General features: G+C 43.2%; 2 protein-coding genes across 4 annotated transcripts; both read right to left on the bottom strand.

Annotated features, from left to right (window-relative positions):
• Positions 1-68: 68 nt before the first annotated feature.
• Positions 69-7,847, bottom strand: gpank1 (G patch domain and ankyrin repeats 1). Of its 3 annotated transcripts, none has more exons than XM_017431556.3 (6): positions 7,109-7,847; positions 6,503-6,972; positions 6,291-6,432; positions 5,980-6,055; positions 2,673-4,575; positions 69-780 (listed from the first exon to the last, which is right to left on the bottom strand). In XM_017431556.3, exons 2-5 carry the CDS (start codon positions 6,923-6,925, stop codon positions 4,131-4,133), a joined length of 1,086 nt encoding a protein of 361 aa, XP_017287045.1. In that variant the 5' UTR covers positions 6,926-6,972; positions 7,109-7,847; the 3' UTR covers positions 69-780; positions 2,673-4,130. The 3 variants fall into 3 exon arrangements, with proteins under 3 accessions (XP_017287045.1, XP_017287134.1, XP_017287207.1); XM_017431645.3 differs by having other exon boundaries at positions 7,292-7,847; XM_017431718.3 differs by having other exon boundaries at positions 2,673-4,572; positions 6,503-7,663.
• A 309-nt stretch (positions 7,848-8,156) lies between these two features.
• On the bottom strand, positions 8,157-15,472 carry LOC108240846 (zinc finger protein 91-like). Its single transcript, XM_017424678.3, has 2 exons — positions 15,009-15,472; positions 8,157-14,146 (listed from the first exon to the last, which is right to left on the bottom strand). The coding sequence occupies exon 2, from the start codon at positions 14,017-14,019 to the stop codon at positions 9,742-9,744; it is 4,278 nt and encodes a 1,425-aa protein (XP_017280167.1). The 5' UTR covers positions 14,020-14,146; positions 15,009-15,472; the 3' UTR covers positions 8,157-9,741.
• Positions 15,473-18,438: the final 2,966 nt, after the last annotated feature.

The raw sequence follows: 18,438 nt of genomic DNA, 5'->3' as shown, positions 1-18,438 counted from the left end.
TGTAAACTGAGCTGGATTATTATACAGACCATGTGGGGAATAAGTCATCAAAATGAAAACACCTTGAAAACAACAACACTGTCGTTTATTATTTGGTTTAAAATGAGCTTTCACTGAAGAAGAGGGATATAACCATTTATTGTAGCAACTTTTTTTGCTTTAATCTGTAATGTATGGCGTTCTCACAGAGACTTGCCTGGGCATGTTATCACGAGCGTGGGTGGCAGAAACTCACTTCTATTATTTTGCCTCAAGTAAGAAAACAACAAGTGGACAAAGAGTGCCGGGTTATGTAATACAGCCATCAGGAAACACACCTCAGGCCTGCTACAGCTGAGTGTGGAGAGAAGCAGAGCTCACGGCTCACTTCCCTTTCTTTAACAAACAAAGCCTCCCTCACGATTCTTAGAGTTTGAACCCAGGAATGAAGAGAACACACGAGGGACTCGAAACCAAACAGTTTAACTAAACAAAAGGCTGTCCTGGCGACCAAAACTTACAGGATCTATTGGGGAGACATGACATGAAAGGACAAACAATGTGGGCTGAAGGTGAGCTGACACTGACTGGATAAAACGGCTGAGCTGGAGGAACAAGTGGCTGCAGCTTGGACTGATGAGGCTGCAGCCAGGTGTGGGTGGGCGAGGGAGAGCGGACAGATGGAGAAGTGGCTGGAGGCACAGAGAAATGAGCTGAACACACACAGGGAGCCGTTTAGGAACCGTTTTCTCGTTCTCTCTTCACAGGTAACAAAAAAGAAAAACCAAACAGACTCAGGTTCTGGTAAACAAGAGAAGAGAGAAAGGAAAAAAACGTTACAAAAAACCTTGTGTAGAAATGGTTCAATTTACAGAACAAGGACACCATCCAGTGATGTCATCAGATGACATCACTCTGGCACCAGCCAGTGATGTCAGAGTGATGTCATCAGATGACATCACAGGAAGTTTATAAATAGTTTATAAATAGAACCCCTTCCAGACAAGAATTTCGTTGACTTTTTTCCTGTCTAGTTGCAGGTTCCTCCTCAACAAGATGCTCTGGGCGTCTCCAGCTGAGACGAGGGACCCAGGACACGCTGAGGGGACTGTGTCTCTCTCTGGCCTGAGGACGCCTTTGAGCCTCAAAGGATTTCAAAGCGTTCCCAGCCCAGCGGGAGACACAGTCCCCCCCAGGGTGTCCTGGGTCTCCTCCTCTCGGTTGGAGGTGCCTGGAACTCCTTGTTGGGGAGGAACCTGCAAAGAGAAAGAAACAGTTAGCTGAGCTCTCGTATGGAAGAGGTTGCTTCCCAAAGCCTCTCCGTCTTCACAGGTTGACAAAAAACAAACAGTATCTGACACTTTCTGACAGAAGGCAGGTAAACAAACAAAAAACATATTTTATGTCTGTTTGAGTTTTTGTGAATTTCAGGCTGCTTGTTGTCACCAATTCTGTGGACAGAGTTCCTCAGAGCAGCCAGGGGACAGGAGGGGTCCCATTTGGTGTCCCCTCCTGTGAACATTTGTGTACTCTGTGCCGGTCCGCTAAAGTAGACAACTATGGTCATGAACTCTGAACAAGGTTTCAGATACAGGCGGTCAAAATAAGATTTCCACACAGGTATAGAGTGAGGTGTTCATGTTCTGGGACAGTTCGTGTATCTGGTAAGGATGTCTTCTGGACGCCTGGGGGAATGTTCCGGGTATGTCCATCTGGGAGGACACCCGGGGGAAGACACAGGACACGCTGGGGAGACTGCATCTGTCAGGTGGCCTGGGAACGCTTTGAATCCCTTCAGGAGGAGCTGGAGGATTCCGAGGCATTCCCAGGGCAGCCAAAAGACGTAGTCTGTCCCCCGTGTCCTTTGTTGTCCTCGAGGTCTCCTCTCAGTTGGACATGCCCAGGACAACCCACAGAGGAACCTGCAAAAAGAAAAAGATAAAATAGTAATAAAACTTGTCTGGAAGGGGTTCTATTTAAAAACTGGGGGAACCATCCAGTGATGTCATCAGATGACATCACTCTGGCACCAGCCAGTGATCTCAGAGTGATGTCATCAGATGACATCACAGGAAGGTCCCCTCAGTTTATAAATAGAACCCCTTCCAGACAAGAATTTCGTTGACTTTTTTCCTGTCTAGTTGCAGGTTCCTCCTCAACAAGGTGCTCTGGGCGTCTCCAGCTGAGACGAGGGACCCAGGACACGCTGAGGGGACTGTGTCTCTCTCTGGCCTGAGGACGCCTTTGAGCCTCAAAGGATTTCAAAGCGTTCCCAGCCCAACGGGAGACACAGTCCCCCCCAGGGTGTCCTGGGTCTCCTCCTCTCGGTTGGAGACGCCTGGAACACCTTGTTGGGGAGGAACCTGCAAAGAGAAAGAAACAGAGTTAGCTGAGCTCTCATATGGAGAGGCTGTGTCCCAAAGTCTCTCCGTTTTCACAGGTTGACAAAAAACAAACAGTATCTGACACTTTCTGACAGAAGGCAGGTAAACAAACAAACAAAAAACATATTTTATGTCTGTTTGAGTTTTTGTGAACTTCAGGCTGCTTGTTGTCACCAATTCTGTGGACAGAGTTCCTCAGAGCAGTCAGGGGACAGAAGGGGTCCTGAGGACCATGTCTCTGCTATTTGCACATTATGATGTCCTGTTGGCATTAATTTGCCGTGATCAAGATTCTAATTTTTTGCTTACCTGCTCTCTTACCGTGTCGGCTGTCAGTCACCTGCAGTATTTTCCTTCGAGAAAAGTTGAGCTTCACTAACTTCTCTGTCTTTCTCTCTATTCTCGTTCACAAAACTTCCACCAGAAGAAACTAGCAGAGAGATGAAAAAAGTTAAATTCTGGTGAGAAAGAGGCTTCATTAATTAGCTCAGTTTGATCTTTTGATTAGGCGACTATCTTAACATTTTTTGCATGTAGTTTTAATACCTTAAATTCTTTATATACTGCTGTACATCAGTTTACAGCTTTTTTATGGGTTTAAATGGTAAGACTGGGTCTTTAAATAAAGAATTACATAAAATAAAATCTGTTTGTGATGACTAAGAGGCTGTGTTGTCAACTTTTCTGAAAACACACATGTTTAGATGCACTTATAAAAACAAATCTAATGAAACGGTCTGGAGTTCCATGAAGTAATGCATATTACCCGTCACCTTTTCAACTAAAATCATCTGAAGCTGAGAGGGGATGTTTAAATGATTTGTGTGAAATCTTGTGAGATGTGTTGGTGCTCAGATCATGAAGAAGACTCTCAGTTTCTACACTAAATTCAGAGTAAAATCTGTAAAACTGACCATGCTGGAACCATTTTCATGTTGGCTAATGTCAATTAGCTGCAGTTGTTCATCTTGGTTTATCCGGTGTTGATTTAAATGGCAGCCAATGAATCAGATTCAGTGATTACTTTAAGGTTTCATTAAAATCCATCCAGGGCTTCGTGAGATGTTTGGAAAAACGTCCACTTTATGTAAATATGTAATGGAAACAAACAGAGCCGATGAATGATTTACAGATTGTGTGCTAAAGGGCCTAAACGACGAGCTGACGGGGCAAGTTTGAACACAAGCGTGCCAAGAGGACCGTGTGTGAAGGTGTGTTCAACTGGGTGAGAAGCTACCTGGAGCTGTAATAATGGGACGTTTACTGAGTGTTCTCCTTTGTAGCTTATTATTAATAAACAATAAAAATATGACAAACCTGATACTCATCCAGAAAATTTCAAGAAGTAATTTTGAAGCTTTGCAAAAAAAGCTTTTTATGAAACATACAAAAAAAATCATGTTTTACTTTAAAATAAACTTGTTGCTTTTTATTAAATCTGTTATTTTCTTAGATTTGATCTTTGTGCTTTTTAAAATAAATAAAACAATCTAATCTATTACACAACCTTCTGAAACAAATAGTCCTCAGTGAGAACCTGTGAGTAGACATGACCCCCATAAAGATAAAATTAACATTTGGCACATGCCACATTATTGTACAACCTGTAGACCTGGGATTAGTGGATTCAGAAAGTGTCGGCTCTGAGGTTAAGTCGGCACAGAAGGAAAAAAGAAAAACAAACACTGATGCAACTTTTCATCACGTTCAATCTTTTAAATGTTTCTGAGGTGTTTTCAGATCAGGCTGACGGCCTGGGAACAGCTGTTAGAGATAAAACGAAGCACGGAAATCTCTTTCCCAGCTCCTATCGATTTGTTCTTGTCTCCTAGCTTCCTCCTTCCTTTGTCCTTTCTGCTCCCGCCCGTCTCTCTCCCCCCGCTGTAGCTTCACAGCGCCGCGGTCCCCGGCTTGGAAGTGAGTAACTTTAGCTCGTTTCGTCTGTCCGAAGCCCAGCCCTTTCTGGTCTCTCTTCAACACGGTGGCCACCGGCTGTTTGGGGCCGTCGCCCTCCGGCCCAAGTCCTTCGCCTGGTTTCCAGCCGCAGCGGATCATCATCTTGTAGCTGTTGCTGGAGGGGGGGAGGCAGTAGTAGGGGGTAGGCGGAGGACGCCGCAAACTGAACTGATGCAGGGTGGAGGAGAGATGCGCAGAGTGGCCACTCCGGTACTCGTTACCACACACATCGCACCACTGAGGCTGGAGGGGGCTGCTGACACCCAGAGGAGAAAACACGAGTCAGAGAGGACACGCCGACCAAAGGAGGCCTTCCTCTGTTTGAGTCATATTTTTATGGTTTAGGTTGACGACACCGGCGGTTTGAAACCAGGTGCTTCACTTCTACCACTGAATATTCTGCACATATTGACAATTACATCATAGATTTAGTTGCAAAGCCAAAAAAAAATGTCACTGATGTTTGTCTTGGCAATAGACCAGAAGTGGGCAACCCTGGTCCTGGAGATCCTGCATGTTTGACTTGTTTCTCTGCTCCAACACATCTGATTCAGTGGTTAAATGACCTCTTCATGTTCTGCAGAAGCCTGTTAATCACCCATTGATTCAAATCAGGTGTGTTGGAGCAGAGAACCAAGTAAAACATGCAGGATAGTGGACAGCCCTGCAACAGACTGAGTAAAGAGCACCAATACTTACTGAAACTGATATGTTCCTATTTATTTACTAGTCTCTAGAGTCAAAAATACAAGACAGAGGAACAAAATAATCTTTAAAATTAGGTGACAGTGAGTGCTATTTTGGGTCTGATGAAGGTTCAAAATATTCTTTACAAATATCTTTGTATAATTAAATAAAGCAACTAAAACAACTAAGAAAAGACTAAAACAATGTGCAGACGGTTACTGGGAAAATACTGAGAAGCAATCTGGATTTTTTGGGTGTGTTATGAATCTGATCCAAGCTTTAAAAGGCTTCAGTGTTTTTGTCGACATGGAGGTTTGAACAGTCTCAACAGGAAATGTTTCTGAAATTAATGGGGGATTAAATGTGAACATTCAGGTGTAATTTCATACAATTTAGAAAGAAAGATGCACTCAATCTCTACTAAGGGTAAGGAAATATAGTTCTGGGATAATTTAATAAAGAAAAAGAGTTTTTTAAGTTACTGATCTTTAAAGTTTAAAACTTTAAAGTTGGACTAATCAGTTTTTATGCAAGGCAACATGAGCATCCCTTCAGCTGAGAGCGTTCATAAAATATGTTCGTTTTCACCGTCCACACCATTATAAAGACCAAGTTAGCATCTTTAGCTTAAGTTACCATGGAGACCCAACCCTGCTTCATCACACTAAAAACCTAAAGTTGTTTCTCCTTGTGAACAATCCTGAAGTAGTTTGTAAATCTAATCATGGGAAGCAGCGAGCGTTCAGCCTCCTCATCGTCATCAGATGCTCAGAATGAATTTTCCTTACATAAATAACACTATCAGCTGTTTCACTTGGAACAAACTCGTACTTTGATACAGACTAAACTAATTTAAGACTGTTTTACAACCATGCGTGATAACGACGCCAAATATATTTTAATACAGTTATTTCCAACCTGGCTGACATGTTAACATATGGTGATAATTTCCCTCAGATAAGAGCGTGCCGACCTGCTGTCAGACCGTTCCTCCATTGGTGGGCTTCTGCCATAGTTCAACAACTCCTCCAACACGTCTTTGTGTCCCGCTGGATACAAGGGAAAAAAAAAAGCGATTATTAGAAGACGGTGCGTTCAGGTTCACAGAAGATTGAAATCAACTTTCATTATGTAGTTATAAGGTCTTGGTTTAACCTTCAAGTCTTACAGATGTTAATTTAAATGAACATCTCTGAGATATACTGGATACATGACTGCAGCTGTGTGGCCATGTTGTTATGGCTGATGGATGTTTATATTTCCAGAGCTGCGTGACGACGATACCTTCCAGCGCCAGGTCCTGTGCGTCCCTGCCCTGTGCATCCACCAGTCCCACCCAGGCAGCACCATGAGCCAGCAGCAGCCTGACCGCAGCTCTTTGTCCTGACCAGCTGGCACACATCACAGCCGTCCAAAGAAAGGTATCCTGGATCGAAAGGACCATGTTAATTCAAACCATACATTTCTGAGCTGAAAAATAAAACAGAGTAGCCTACCTGGAAGTTTATGTCAACGCCTTTTGAGAGCAGCTCTTTGAGACCAGGGATGTCCCCCTCATGAGCACAGCGCAGCAACCTGAGGCCCAGTAGCTCCATGGATCTTTCTGACAGGGTCACCTCTCTGCTTTGGTTGTCATTACTTACACCAGCAGCACCTCTTTGCACCACAGGCTCAGTCTGAGCCTGCTGCCGTTCTCCCACGGCTCTGCGCCTCCTTTGCCTCCTGCTCTCCTCTCTGCCTTTAACTTTCTTATTTAAGCTCCTTGACTCGTCCTGCGTTTTGTTGCCTTTCATCAGATCTTCGTAGAACTGCCTGGCCTCCTCTCCGCTCAGTTTGCATCTTATTTTAGACCTGGAGTGGTTTGGTCGGATACTAAAAGCATCCTCCTTAGTTGCAGGAATGAAACCCAAAGCAGCCATTGATAGTGGCTAGCTTCAGGTCTGTTCCAGTTTTAGGAAATGTAAAACTGGAATAAATAAATTTGAAAAGTCTTAGTCAAAGTCAGCTGCTTTTAACAGTTTAAATAAAATTCTGGGAATACGTTGTAAATTAGGGTTAATCTGCAAACAACATTTAAAAAATAATCCCGTCAGGAGCCTTACCAAATGCTACCTAGCATTAGCATTATAACACGAAACGTTCGACCGTTGGTTAGCTAACTATCACTTCCGGTACTGCATCCTTAACGCTACCCGAGTAACTTCAGAGGTAATCAAATTAAAAAATAAGATAAACAAGGGACCAAAATCTGAAAAAAATGGTGCGGTTTAAGGCTTCGACTCAACTCGTAAAGCTAACATCACCATGTTTGTTTCGGAAGTCGCAGGTTGACTGACAGGAACAGGGAGTGCTGCCCCCTATTGGGCTGGATGTTAATAATTCTCCTGAAACAAACAGTGTATAAATATATAATAGAAAAGGCCAACTTATGACTTATATGCCCACTGATGAAACAAGCAGATATATCGTCATATTACTCCTAACTTACTTCCACCAGATCCAAGTAAAACAAAAATAAACTTAAAATCTGTTTTGTCTCCTCGCATCGTTGAAATGATCAGTGAAAACATAACTGGAAGTTTTATTCTCTTAATAAATCCATTTTGGCCATTAAGCTTTTGTTATCTGCGATTGTTAGCCTGCTACAACCACATTAAATTTAATAAAACTAAAAATATACCTATATTATAAGTTTTTGGTTGCATTCTAAGTGTGTAATTATTAGGCAGAACATTTACAATCCTCGTCTTTACTTTAGTTTTTTGCCTAACATGTTTTGAGATCTGTATTTAATCATTTTTACCTGTTTTAAGAACAATAAAGTTCCACCTGGTGTTTTAGATGTGTCTTAGAAACACTTCCCCACAAAAAGCAGCAGTGATGTATGATACATATAACAGTTTTAGGGTCAGACAGCTTCATCATAGCGCCCCCATGTGGACATTTTAACTCACACTTGTTACTGCCTGGACATTTCAACTAGCTGCTATCCACAAATACAACTGATTTTAATGACATTTTTAATTACTTTTATGTGACTTTTAAAATACAAATAGTTGAATTTTGAAACCCTCCAGAGTAAAAATCCTGACTGAGTCTCCCATTATTATCCTGCTTCCACTGACTTACTAACCTCAGCGCAGAAACTGGTAGAGTAAATAATATTTTTTTTAATTTCATGGCACTTTTCTAAACACATTTACAAAACACTTGCAAAGAGAGAGATGACTGATATCAAAATGATTAATAAAACTAAACGAGTGTGATGAAAACATGTTGATAAAAGCAAAAAAAATAAAAAATCTTAAGTTGTGTTCATTGAAATAGATTTCTGTTTGTTTTATGAACCCAGTGCAAACTTTTCCAGTTTGTAAGACAAGGCCGTTTGACATAAAGCTTCATGAAAAGGAAACAGATTGAGAAAGATGAGCTGCACAGATTAAAAACCAGCATGCACAGCGTACACATTTGGATTTTTTCATACCGTATTCTACAGACCAGGCATTAAAATGATAAGAGACCATCAACAAACTACCTGAAAAAGTCGTTTTGCACATGGATGTCATTGTGGGAACGAGTAAAGTGGTCCTGCAGAGTTTAATGTCCAGTATTGTAACATTAGAAATTAGTTAACAGGTTTTAAAACAGTAATCAAAGGATAAACACTGACTTGAATTAGTTTTATGCTGAACTAAGAAGCTGAAATACTTTATTATCTTTGCTACCCATAAAAGTGACATTCAGCTTACGGTTTATATATATGTAAACAAATAACTACTTGATTTTTTGTTCTTCAGCTTATACACTTAGTGGCATGGCATACTGTTTAGACCATTTATCTTAAAAAAAAAAAATCAGAACAATGAAACGGGTCTGCAGCATGAAGTACAGAAAACTGCAACGTTCTCCGATTTGTTCTCCTTTTCTGTTACTTCTCGTTCACACAGGTCTTGGTCTTAATTACGGGTTGTAAAGCTCAGGTGTTTGGACACAAGCAGCCACTAAAACTGTGACTTTGTAAACACAAAATAACATTTTAAATCCTGATCCTTTGGGCCCACTTCCTGCACATTTTAGACATTCCCGGGCTTCAGCACACCTGGTTTAAATAAAACCACACCTGGTCATTAACAAGGCTTCTGCAGAGCGTGATGACATGCTGAGAAGGTAATTCAGTCATTTAAATCAGGTGTGTTGGCGCAGAAATGGGGAACTCTGGAGTCTACGAGGAAAATCATTCAGTGCTTTTATTTTAGTAGAGCTGCTCTGAGTTTCAAGAGTTTAACGTCGGCCCTTTCTAATCATCATGAAGTACTTTAGGTAAACTGTGGCAGACCAGAACTGAACTACAGACACAGACAAATGCCCAACAAAACATTTTAAACTAACCGCTCAAAATCTAAAATAAAAGACAGATTTACGAACAGCGTGGTCTTCAGCTAAAACGTTTCTAAAAACAAATTCTGGGAAGAATGATCTTAATACAACCAAGTTTTTAAATGAGTTGTCATGTTAGACAGCTCAGAAACCAAACATTTACAACAAGTGGCACGCCTCTCTGTCTGTCCACTGCCAAATGAACGCCCATCGACCCTCAAATACCTGGAGATTACATACAAGGTCATGCTTTTAATGTAATTTGGTTTAACTTTTCCTCAAATGACGTGATAATGAATCTAAATATGTTCCTAATGCTTCCAAAAACATGCAAAGAGACGTGATCATTGAAAGAAAACTAAGGTTTGACTTCATGTATGTCACTGAAGGGGTTTTCTGATAATGGGTGGAATTTACTGATGTGTCTGTTTCTGTCCCCAGTCTGTGTAAATGTCTGTCCACAGTGGGGACAGGAAAAGGGCCTCTCCCCCGTGTGTGTCCTCATGTGAACGTTCAGCTTGTCTTTGCTGATAAAGCGTTTGCTGCAGCATGTGCACGCGTGCGGCTTGTCCCCCGTGTGGTAGCGCTGGTGCATCTTCAGCTCCGTCATGCGTCCGTAAGTCCTCCCGCACTCGGGACACTCGTAGCTGGGTCGCTCGTCCATGTGCTGCCTGCTGTGCAGCCGCAGCCCGCTGGCCGAGCCAAAACTTTTACTGCATTGTAAGCACTGGTAGGGCTTCTCTCCGGTGTGGATGTTCATGTGCAGCCTGAGGCTGGCGGCCGAGGTGAAGCCGTTGCCGCAGATGGAGCACAGATGAGGCCTCTCACCATTGTGGATGGTCAGGTGTCTCTCCAGCTTGCTCTTGTTCAGGAAGGTTTTGCCGCAGATAGGACAGGTCTCTGGCAGCTCACCCTCGTGCAAACTCATGTGCTCCGTCAGCTCCATCAGCGTGGAGAAAGCGTAGTCGCAGCGAGTACATGAGTAGGGCCTCTCCTTCTTCATCTTCCTGTGTTTGAGGCAGTGCTTCTCTAAATCTTCCTTCTCCTCGAAGGTCTCAATGCAGCAGCTGCACTGGTAAGGCCTCTCTTCAGTATGAGTCCGCAGGTGATATTTAAAGGCTGTCAACTTCAAAAAGACACTGTCACAGTGTGGACACCTACATTCCCGTCTGTCATGGACCATGAGGTGTCTTTTATAGTGAGACACCTTGAAGAAGTGTTTGTGACACAACGAACAGTAATACTGTTCATTTTGGTGGCTTTGTTCATGTTTCTTTAGCGCATACTCAACCTTAAACTTCTTCCCACAGGTGCTGCAGGGGTAAGTGTTGTTGTGAACCACCAAGTGAGCCTCCAGCTCTCCTGCACTGCTGAAACTCTTATTACATTTCGGACAAGTCCCGCTGTTTTCTTTCACGTGAATCTCCAGGTGTTTGTTGAGGTCTTCTGGGAAGAAGAAGTTCTTCTGGCAGTCGGGGCAGGTGTAACAGTCTGCGTTCGCAGCTTTGCGGTGGCTCATTATGTGCCTCTTCAAATGATACGAGCGACGGAACTCTTTGTTGCAATCGCTGCACTTGAGGCTTCGAGGATTGGACTTGACCTTCCCGTGCAGCCTAAGATGGCTGGCAAGCGCAGCCCTGCCTTTGAACTGTTTATCACACGCCAGACACGTCAGTCCTTCCACAGCGTGGGTTTTCCGGTGAGCCTTCAGGTCCAGCCAGGTGCTGAAGCTTTTCCCACATTTAGTGCAGACATGGTCTCCGAGGTCGTGCTGGTTCCTCACATGTCGGGTCATGTGGTAGGACTGGCTGAAAGTCTTGGTGCACACCGGACAGGTGAACGGTTTCTCCTTGGTGTGGGTCCTCATGTGTCGAGCCAGTTTGGTTGGGCCTCTGAAACACCTGCCGACACAGATGGGACAAAAATGGCCCTCTGTTTTTGTTTTTGAGACGGCCTTTTCCCGATTCTTGCTTCTGTCCTCCTCAGATGTAGCTTCATCGACACTCTTATCTTCAGACAAAACCTGAACTTCAGATTCTCCGCTGTTAGAATCAGCATCAAAAGAGGTGGCGCCGGCATCACGTACTGCTTCAGTCTTCACTTTAACTACATCAGCCTGTTCCGTACTTTGACCGTCTGTTTTTTTGTGCGACTCAACGTGACTGCAAAGCTCCTTGCTGTTGGTGAATTCTTCATGACAATCCGGACAGAACAGAGCTTGGAACTTGTGAGTCTTTTTGTGGCTTTGCAGCTCAACGTAGCTTCCAAAGCCTTCCCCACAGGTAGGGCAGAAGTACTGGCCCGCGTTGTGCTGGTTCCTCATGTGTCGGGTCATGTGGTAGGACTGGCTGAATGTCATTCTGCAGACCGGGCAGGGGAACGGTTTCTCCTGGGTGTGAGTCCTCATGTGTCGAGCCAGTTTGTTTGGGCCTCTGAAGTGCTTGTTGACACAGAGAGGACAAGAGTGTCCTTTTGTTTTCGTCTTCAAGGAGGTCTTTTTGGTCTTTTTCCCTCCTTCTTTTTCAGATCTGCTTTCTAAGTTCTTATTTTCTGTCACAGGCTGAACTTCTTGTTCTGCGGCGTCTGAATCGGTGTCACAAAAGTCTGCACGGGCGTCAAGTATTTCTTCATTTTTCACTTCAGTTACATCACCCTGCTGAACACTTTGACCCTCAGTTTGAGAAGACGAGTCGTTTCTGTGCGACTTGACATGACTACAAAGCTCCTGGCTGTTGGTGAATTTTTCATTACAGTCTGGACAGAACAGAACTTGGGCCTTGTGCGTCTTATTGTGCCTGTGTAATTCTGCCAGGCTTACCAGGCTTTCCCCACAGATCGAGCAGACGAACTGGCCCGCATTGTGCTGGTTCCTCATGTGTCGGGTCATGTGGTCGGGCTGGCTGAAGGTCTTGCTGCAGACTGGGCAGTTGAACGGCTTCTCCTTCGTGTGTGTCCTCATGTGTCTGGTGTACCTGTCTGCTTTGTTGAAGTGTTTGACACAAAAGGGGCAGAAAAAGTCTTTCCGTTTATTCAAAGAATGGAGGTCTTCATTGTTGTCACCATCTTCCTCGTTCGTCATCAGCAACGTTGCTGAGGTGTCCTTCTCATTATCACATGCTTTACTGCCATCCAGATTCTTCTCACCCACGGCCTGAGATTTCTCTTGACCATCACTGTGAAAAAGCTTATCATCGCTGTAGTCGTTTTCATCTTGGCATCTAGTTGAATCTGTGAGAGTTTGAGTCAAAGGTGGCTTTGCTTTAACCCTTTCCTCCCCGCGACGAGGCCTTCCTCTTTTGCGCTTGATTGGAACAGGCTGCTGAGACCTCTGACCTTCAGTTTGAGAAGACGAGTCGTTTCTGTGCGACTTGACGTGACTACAAAGACCGTCTTTGTCAGCGAATTGTTCGTTACAGTCTGGACAGAACAGAACTTGGGCCTTGTGCGTCTTACTGTGTCTCTGTAACTCTGCCAGGCTTCCCAGGGTTTCCCCGCACGTAGAGCAGACGTGCTGGCCCGCGGCGTGCTGGTTCCTCATGTGTCGGGTCATGTGGTAGGACTGGCTGAATTTGATGTTGCAGACTGGGCAGGCGAACGGCTTCTCCTGTGTGTGAGTCCTCATGTGTCTGTTGAGCTTGTTTACATTGTTGAAGTGTCTGTTGGTACATAAGTGACAGTAAAGTGTTTTCCGTTTAGCTGGGGAAAGGACAAAGTTTTCATTGTTGTCGCTGTCTTCCTCTTTCATTATCGGTACTGTTGTCGAGGTGCTGTTATCATCATCGTCGTCTGCTTTACTGCAGTCCAGATTATTCGCATCCACAGCCTGAGGTTTATCTTCTCCATCACTGTAATAAAGCTTATCATTACTGTAGTAGTATTCATCTTTGAGTCTAGATGAATTTGTTAGAGTTTGAGTCACACGTGGCTTTGCTTTAATCCTTTCCTCCCCACGACGAGGCCTTCCTCTTTTGCGCTTTACTTGAACAGGGGGCTCTAAATACTCTCCAATGTCCACATTGACCTCGTGAAAATCAAACAGAGAACCATTTAACACAGACTCCAGCTCTTTAGCAATAGCCAGAGCTGAGGACAAGGTGAGAGTTTCTTTTCTCATCAGCAGCGTCTGCCTGAGCTGCAGATTGTTTGTTTTCTCAATCAGCTGATTCAGGAGAAGTTTTTCCTTTCTGCTTCCACAGTTACAAGGTCTCAGCAGCTCCTCCAGTGCCGAGACAAACTGATCTGCAGTCTCTCCAGGCATCTGAACCCTTTGGTGGAACTTGAGGCGGTGCACCTGGGAGGCATAGTCCAGTCTGAAGTGACTGGTCAGCGCTGAAATGGCAGCTGTGTACGTAGTTTCATTCTTGATCAGAGTTGAGAAGACATGCTCGCCCTCCGAGCCGAGGGAGTTCTGTAGGAGCACCAGCTTAGTGGAGTCCGCCAGCTCCTTTTCACCGAGAGCTTGAATGTAGTGTTCGAAAGCCTTGAGCCATTTCAGCCACAGCATGGTCGGCTCACCTGGGTACGGGAGGAAAGGTGGAGGTGGAGAGAGGATAATAAGCAGCGGCTCGGGAAGGGGCTCTAAAGTGATGTCATCTTCCGTCTCCTCCAAATCCATCTCTCCAGTAACTTCACACATGATTACTTTAGGTGTTCTGCTCACAGGTGAGATATTTTCCTTTTGTTTTTTCAAATGAATGAAAAGTTGAGTCAGGATGTCACCATTTTGAGTACGCCCTTAAACTCCAGATGTTTGTCCTTGGAAACTGCAAAATAAACAAGCAAAGTAGTTTTTAAATCAGCTGAAGCTGGGAATAAACCTCAATCTCATATGATTAATGCTCTGGCATCGTTACAAATACATGCATTCATTATTTTAAGAAATGCATGTTCTTAAAAACACACAAGCTACGTTTTGTTTCCTATCCTCACTATTTTTTTGACGGGCATCTTTATGGCAATTTCAATATAAAACAGCCCCAGCTCAATCTAGTCTGCAATCAATTTTTTTGCTCTGATTTTTAATGCACTTGTTTCATTTTTACACATCAGAACGCATGCATATTTAATAAAATGCTTAATGACAACTAAATATTACACAACTTAAATAGCTGCAGCATGATGCATTCACTGTACCTTTAACATTAATAATAAAAATAATCAACAGGACTCTGTTTAATCTTTAGATAACATCTAGGAAAGCAGAGTTTGTAGTTGAAAATGAAATTCTGATTTACTACTTTCCTTGAACGCTTAAAAAAACAAGCTCAATGAACATGTTCTTCTATACCTCAGTGAATTATTCGGTAAACTATAACGTGGAAACAGCGATGCAGGAAGAGTTTGTTGAATATTAGTGAGATGCATAGGTCCTCTCCGGGTCCATTCATGTCTCAGATTAATTCGGACATGAATGACTGGTGAAACCGTGGCCCCTCGGAAAATGGCCGCGCTACGCCCCTGCGGTCCTAAACTGCTCGCCGCTCAACGGTTAGTAACGGTTAATAACGGCTGTGTCCGCGTCCGAAGATGGCTCCAGCTCACCGGCCATTACGGATACAGAGAGAACAAACGAGATGAGATGTTAAAAAATAAATAAAAGAAACGACAGAGTAGATAAAAACTCACCAAAACAGAGGGAGGGAGGGGGGTCACAAGTCACGACGAGCCACACAGAGGCGAGCAGCTTCAGCTCCGAGCCGCCGCAGTTAGCCCGAAACATGGGACTCTGCGGGGTTTCAGTCACTCGCCACTGCTGCTGCGGTGTTATCCCGAAACAGACGAATCATTCTTGCAAAATAAAATAATAAAAAAAATGTATCCGACATGCTGACTGTACTTCTTCCGGACACCTTAGCAGCTCCCCCGGGGTCCGACTCACCGCCCCACAGCGGCCCCTGCTGGCAGGGAGCCGCAAACATCCAATTACTGCACCTAAAATCTTTAAAATCCTTATTAAAGACACGACTGCTCGTGTCTTTAAATGTTTTAATATCTTCTGAAAGAAACAGAAATTTGAATAAATAGTCATTAAACTACTGTAATTTTAATTGAATTAATTTTTCACACTAGGTTTATTGTTTATGATGTTTACCTTCAAAGACTTGAGCTGAGCAGGAAACAATGTGCACCAACATTCACTTTTTCATGAAACCAGTCTTCACAGTGGTTTATTTATGTAGTTTAGCATTGGCTCGTGCTGCATACGGCTTAGTCTATTTTTGAACAAACCTGCCGACTGGTGTTACATTAGTCTTTCTGTCTGTGCCGGTCAAAGTATTTTTGAGATGCAGAGCAAAAAAAAAAAAAAAAAAAAAGTTTTGCTACCAGAAACAGGCTGCTGCACCTGTTTTTCTGTGCCAAGTGTCTAAAGCTTACAATTAAAACAAAAATGATTCATAAGAGGGCAGAAATGTTTTCAAAAGTATGATGTTTTTTAAATTTTGCAAGATAAAAAAGAATAAACTGGAACAGAACTTTATTTAAAACCTTATTTTACTTGCTTCAGTTCTGCGTCCAGATTAACTCTGATGAAAACACAGCCACGTTGAAGCTTTGGTCTTATTTCCATTTGCACAATAAAAGCTGGTATTGTAGATCAGGAAGCTGCAGCCTCTTTATATTTTAGATGTTGTTCTTCAGCCCTGAGGCACTTGATTCAGCAAGTTACTACATAAAGATGCGCAGAGAACTCTTAATTTTTCAGACAGCTCTTTTACGTTTCAATAAAGGAGGTTAATAAGCTCATGGACTGATAAACTTACCTAAAACCAAAGTGAGTCTGAACCAAACGTTGTTTTTGCGTGTTCACATCGCTGAGGATCTCTCCTGAACTGTCAGCGCCGAACACCTTACCAGGAAAGCTCAGCAGAGGGTGCACGTCCTCAGGAGGGCAAAGCCGGTACGAACTGGCAGCGGCAGCATCAACGGCAAGAAGACGCCACCAACTACACCACTAATATTCTGCTCACGTGCTGGAACCAACTTCAACAAACTAATAAATACAGAAAAAAAATAAAACGTACACAGCCTTTAGCATAGGCTAAAATTCTGCATATATACCGTCCTTCCATAACATGTAAATAGGATTAAAAGTTGGTATTTGACTTCTAAAAACCTCAATTTCTTCTTCTTGAGCCATTCTTTAGTCCTTCTTCTTCTGTGCTGAGGATGGTTATTCACCTGAAACATCAACCAGGTGTCCGCACATTATCTTTAAGCATTTGTTTTTTTACAGTAATGCAGATTTCCTCACTCAACAACAACTCTTATTCCACCTTTTGTATCCTGCAGCTCAGGAGCAGAGCCCTGCTTCGAACAAAGCCGTTGATGGAAACTTACTTAGAGATCTTTTCTTAATTCCATGCCAGACTTGGAGACACGCAGGAGGCTTCGGAGAGCTTTTGATCTTAAGAAGACACCACTCAATTCGAACTCAAAGGGGAAATGAGGTCCTTGATGTCAGAGGTTTAAATAATTCAAGTTGGATCTTTTTCTTCCCTCAGAAACTTCTAATTATTGGCAACAAATCAGGAAACTTCATTCCAGCTTATTTGATGTGAAGCTGAATATTACAGACTCTCCATGTGACTCACCTGTCTGATATATTAAAATGATAATAAAAGAACACTTTATAAGTAATTTCTCTAAATGTATCATCATATAAACATGAAAAAGTCCCATTAGACTGACTGTTTTGTTTGACTAAAGGATAGTTTTTGTAGCTTTTGAGTAACAACTTGTCCCACTGTTGCACGGTGAAAGATGCACTTTGTTTCTGTTGAATCAGATCTTACATCATTGTTTATTGATTTAACTTACCTGGATTCCTTGAATGCGTCCTATCATTCTGGGAAACGTATCACACACAGAGCAGAACATTAAAACACATCCTGCGAGCCTCGAAACTCGGGACGAAAACATTTGTTTTGCTTTTACGTCTGCAGTTCTGTTTGGGCTACAAACGGTGCACAGAAACCCGTACCAAACACACACTAAGACGCCATTACAGAATGATCGTTTATTCACACCGTATGAGGCTCAAAACAAGCGTGACAGAGTGGAGGACGCTGCTGGCCGGCCAAGGAGCAAACAAATCCTACGTGAGCGGAAACTTGGAGGGTTGTTTGCAGTTGGAGAGAAGTTCAGAGTACGTCGCTGTCGGCCTGGTTGTTCCTGGAAGTCAGAGCAAGGTTCGGATTGTGGAGTTTCATGTTTCAAAGTTTAATTATACACAGGCAGAACAAGAAAAAAATCAGTTTAAATATCTTGTAAACTCGCTCCATTCTCTCCTCCGTGACTGTGGCTTATTTTTGATTGATTTTCGTGAAACCTTTGCCTCCTTTTCTCCCTCATCAGTCAGCCGAACCTTCTGCAGCGCTCCTTTTGCTCTGAATCAAACAGAACTACATACAACGGCGCACGAGTAAAAAGGGTTTCGCTGTACAAAAGTCATCTTAAAAATACAAACACAGACACGATGGCACACTTTGCTTAGCAGTGAACGTAACAGACACATGAGCAGGCTTCTTACAGAGAGCACAGAGCCGTTTCACACACATGCCTGTATGCACACGGGTCACACTCAGACTTGGAGAAAAAAATAAAAAAAATTAAACAGAATAAAGGTGAAATGGTCAGGGGTTTTGGCTCAGTGCAAGCATTATGGCTTAGGAGGCTGCGATAAAAGGAGAACAGGCAGTACACGGTAAAAAAAACAAAAAAACCCCCACATTTTCATATATTCCAACGCAAACAGAGACTGCTCAACACTCTCACTGAGAACGCTGTAAGTGCTGAAAAACAACCCGCCCACTCTTCACCATTTCTCAAATTCAAAAACTGATTATCGATCCGTTTTTTTTTCTTCTTCTTCATTACTCGGGTGGTCTTTGAAAGCTGACAGCTTTGCGTTTGTGTGCATGAAGCAGTCTGTCAGCAAAAGCTGCTCACTTCTGTGCCACCCTTTAGTTCCTCTCCGAGTAGCAGATGCTGAAACGGCGCATCAGAGATTGCATGAGGACGACAAGGGAAGGAGGGGAGAGGGTGGGGTGGGTGG

The sequence above is a fragment of the Kryptolebias marmoratus genome, linkage group LG3 (genome assembly GCF_001649575.2).
Source record: "Kryptolebias marmoratus isolate JLee-2015 linkage group LG3, ASM164957v2, whole genome shotgun sequence".
In the NCBI taxonomy this organism is placed as follows: Eukaryota; Metazoa; Chordata; class Actinopteri; order Cyprinodontiformes; family Rivulidae; genus Kryptolebias; species Kryptolebias marmoratus.
This window is presented reverse-complemented; position numbering and strand designations above follow the sequence as displayed.

Coding starts and splice junctions, on each gene's coding strand:
- gpank1 (XM_017431556.3), bottom strand. CDS start 6,925: ATGGCTGCTTTGGGTTTCATTCCTGCAACTAAGGAGGATGCTTTTAGT. Junction 6,433..6,502: donor GCGTTGACATAAACTTCCAG/GTAGGCTACTCT, acceptor CTTTCGATCCAG/GATACCTTTCTTTGGACGGC. Junction 6,056..6,290: donor ACAGGACCTGGCGCTGGAAG/GTATCGTCGTCA, acceptor CCTTGTATCCAG/CGGGACACAAAGACGTGTTG.
- LOC108240846 (XM_017424678.3), bottom strand. CDS start 14,019: ATGTGTGAAGTTACTGGAGAGATGGATTTGGAGGAGACGGAAGATGAC.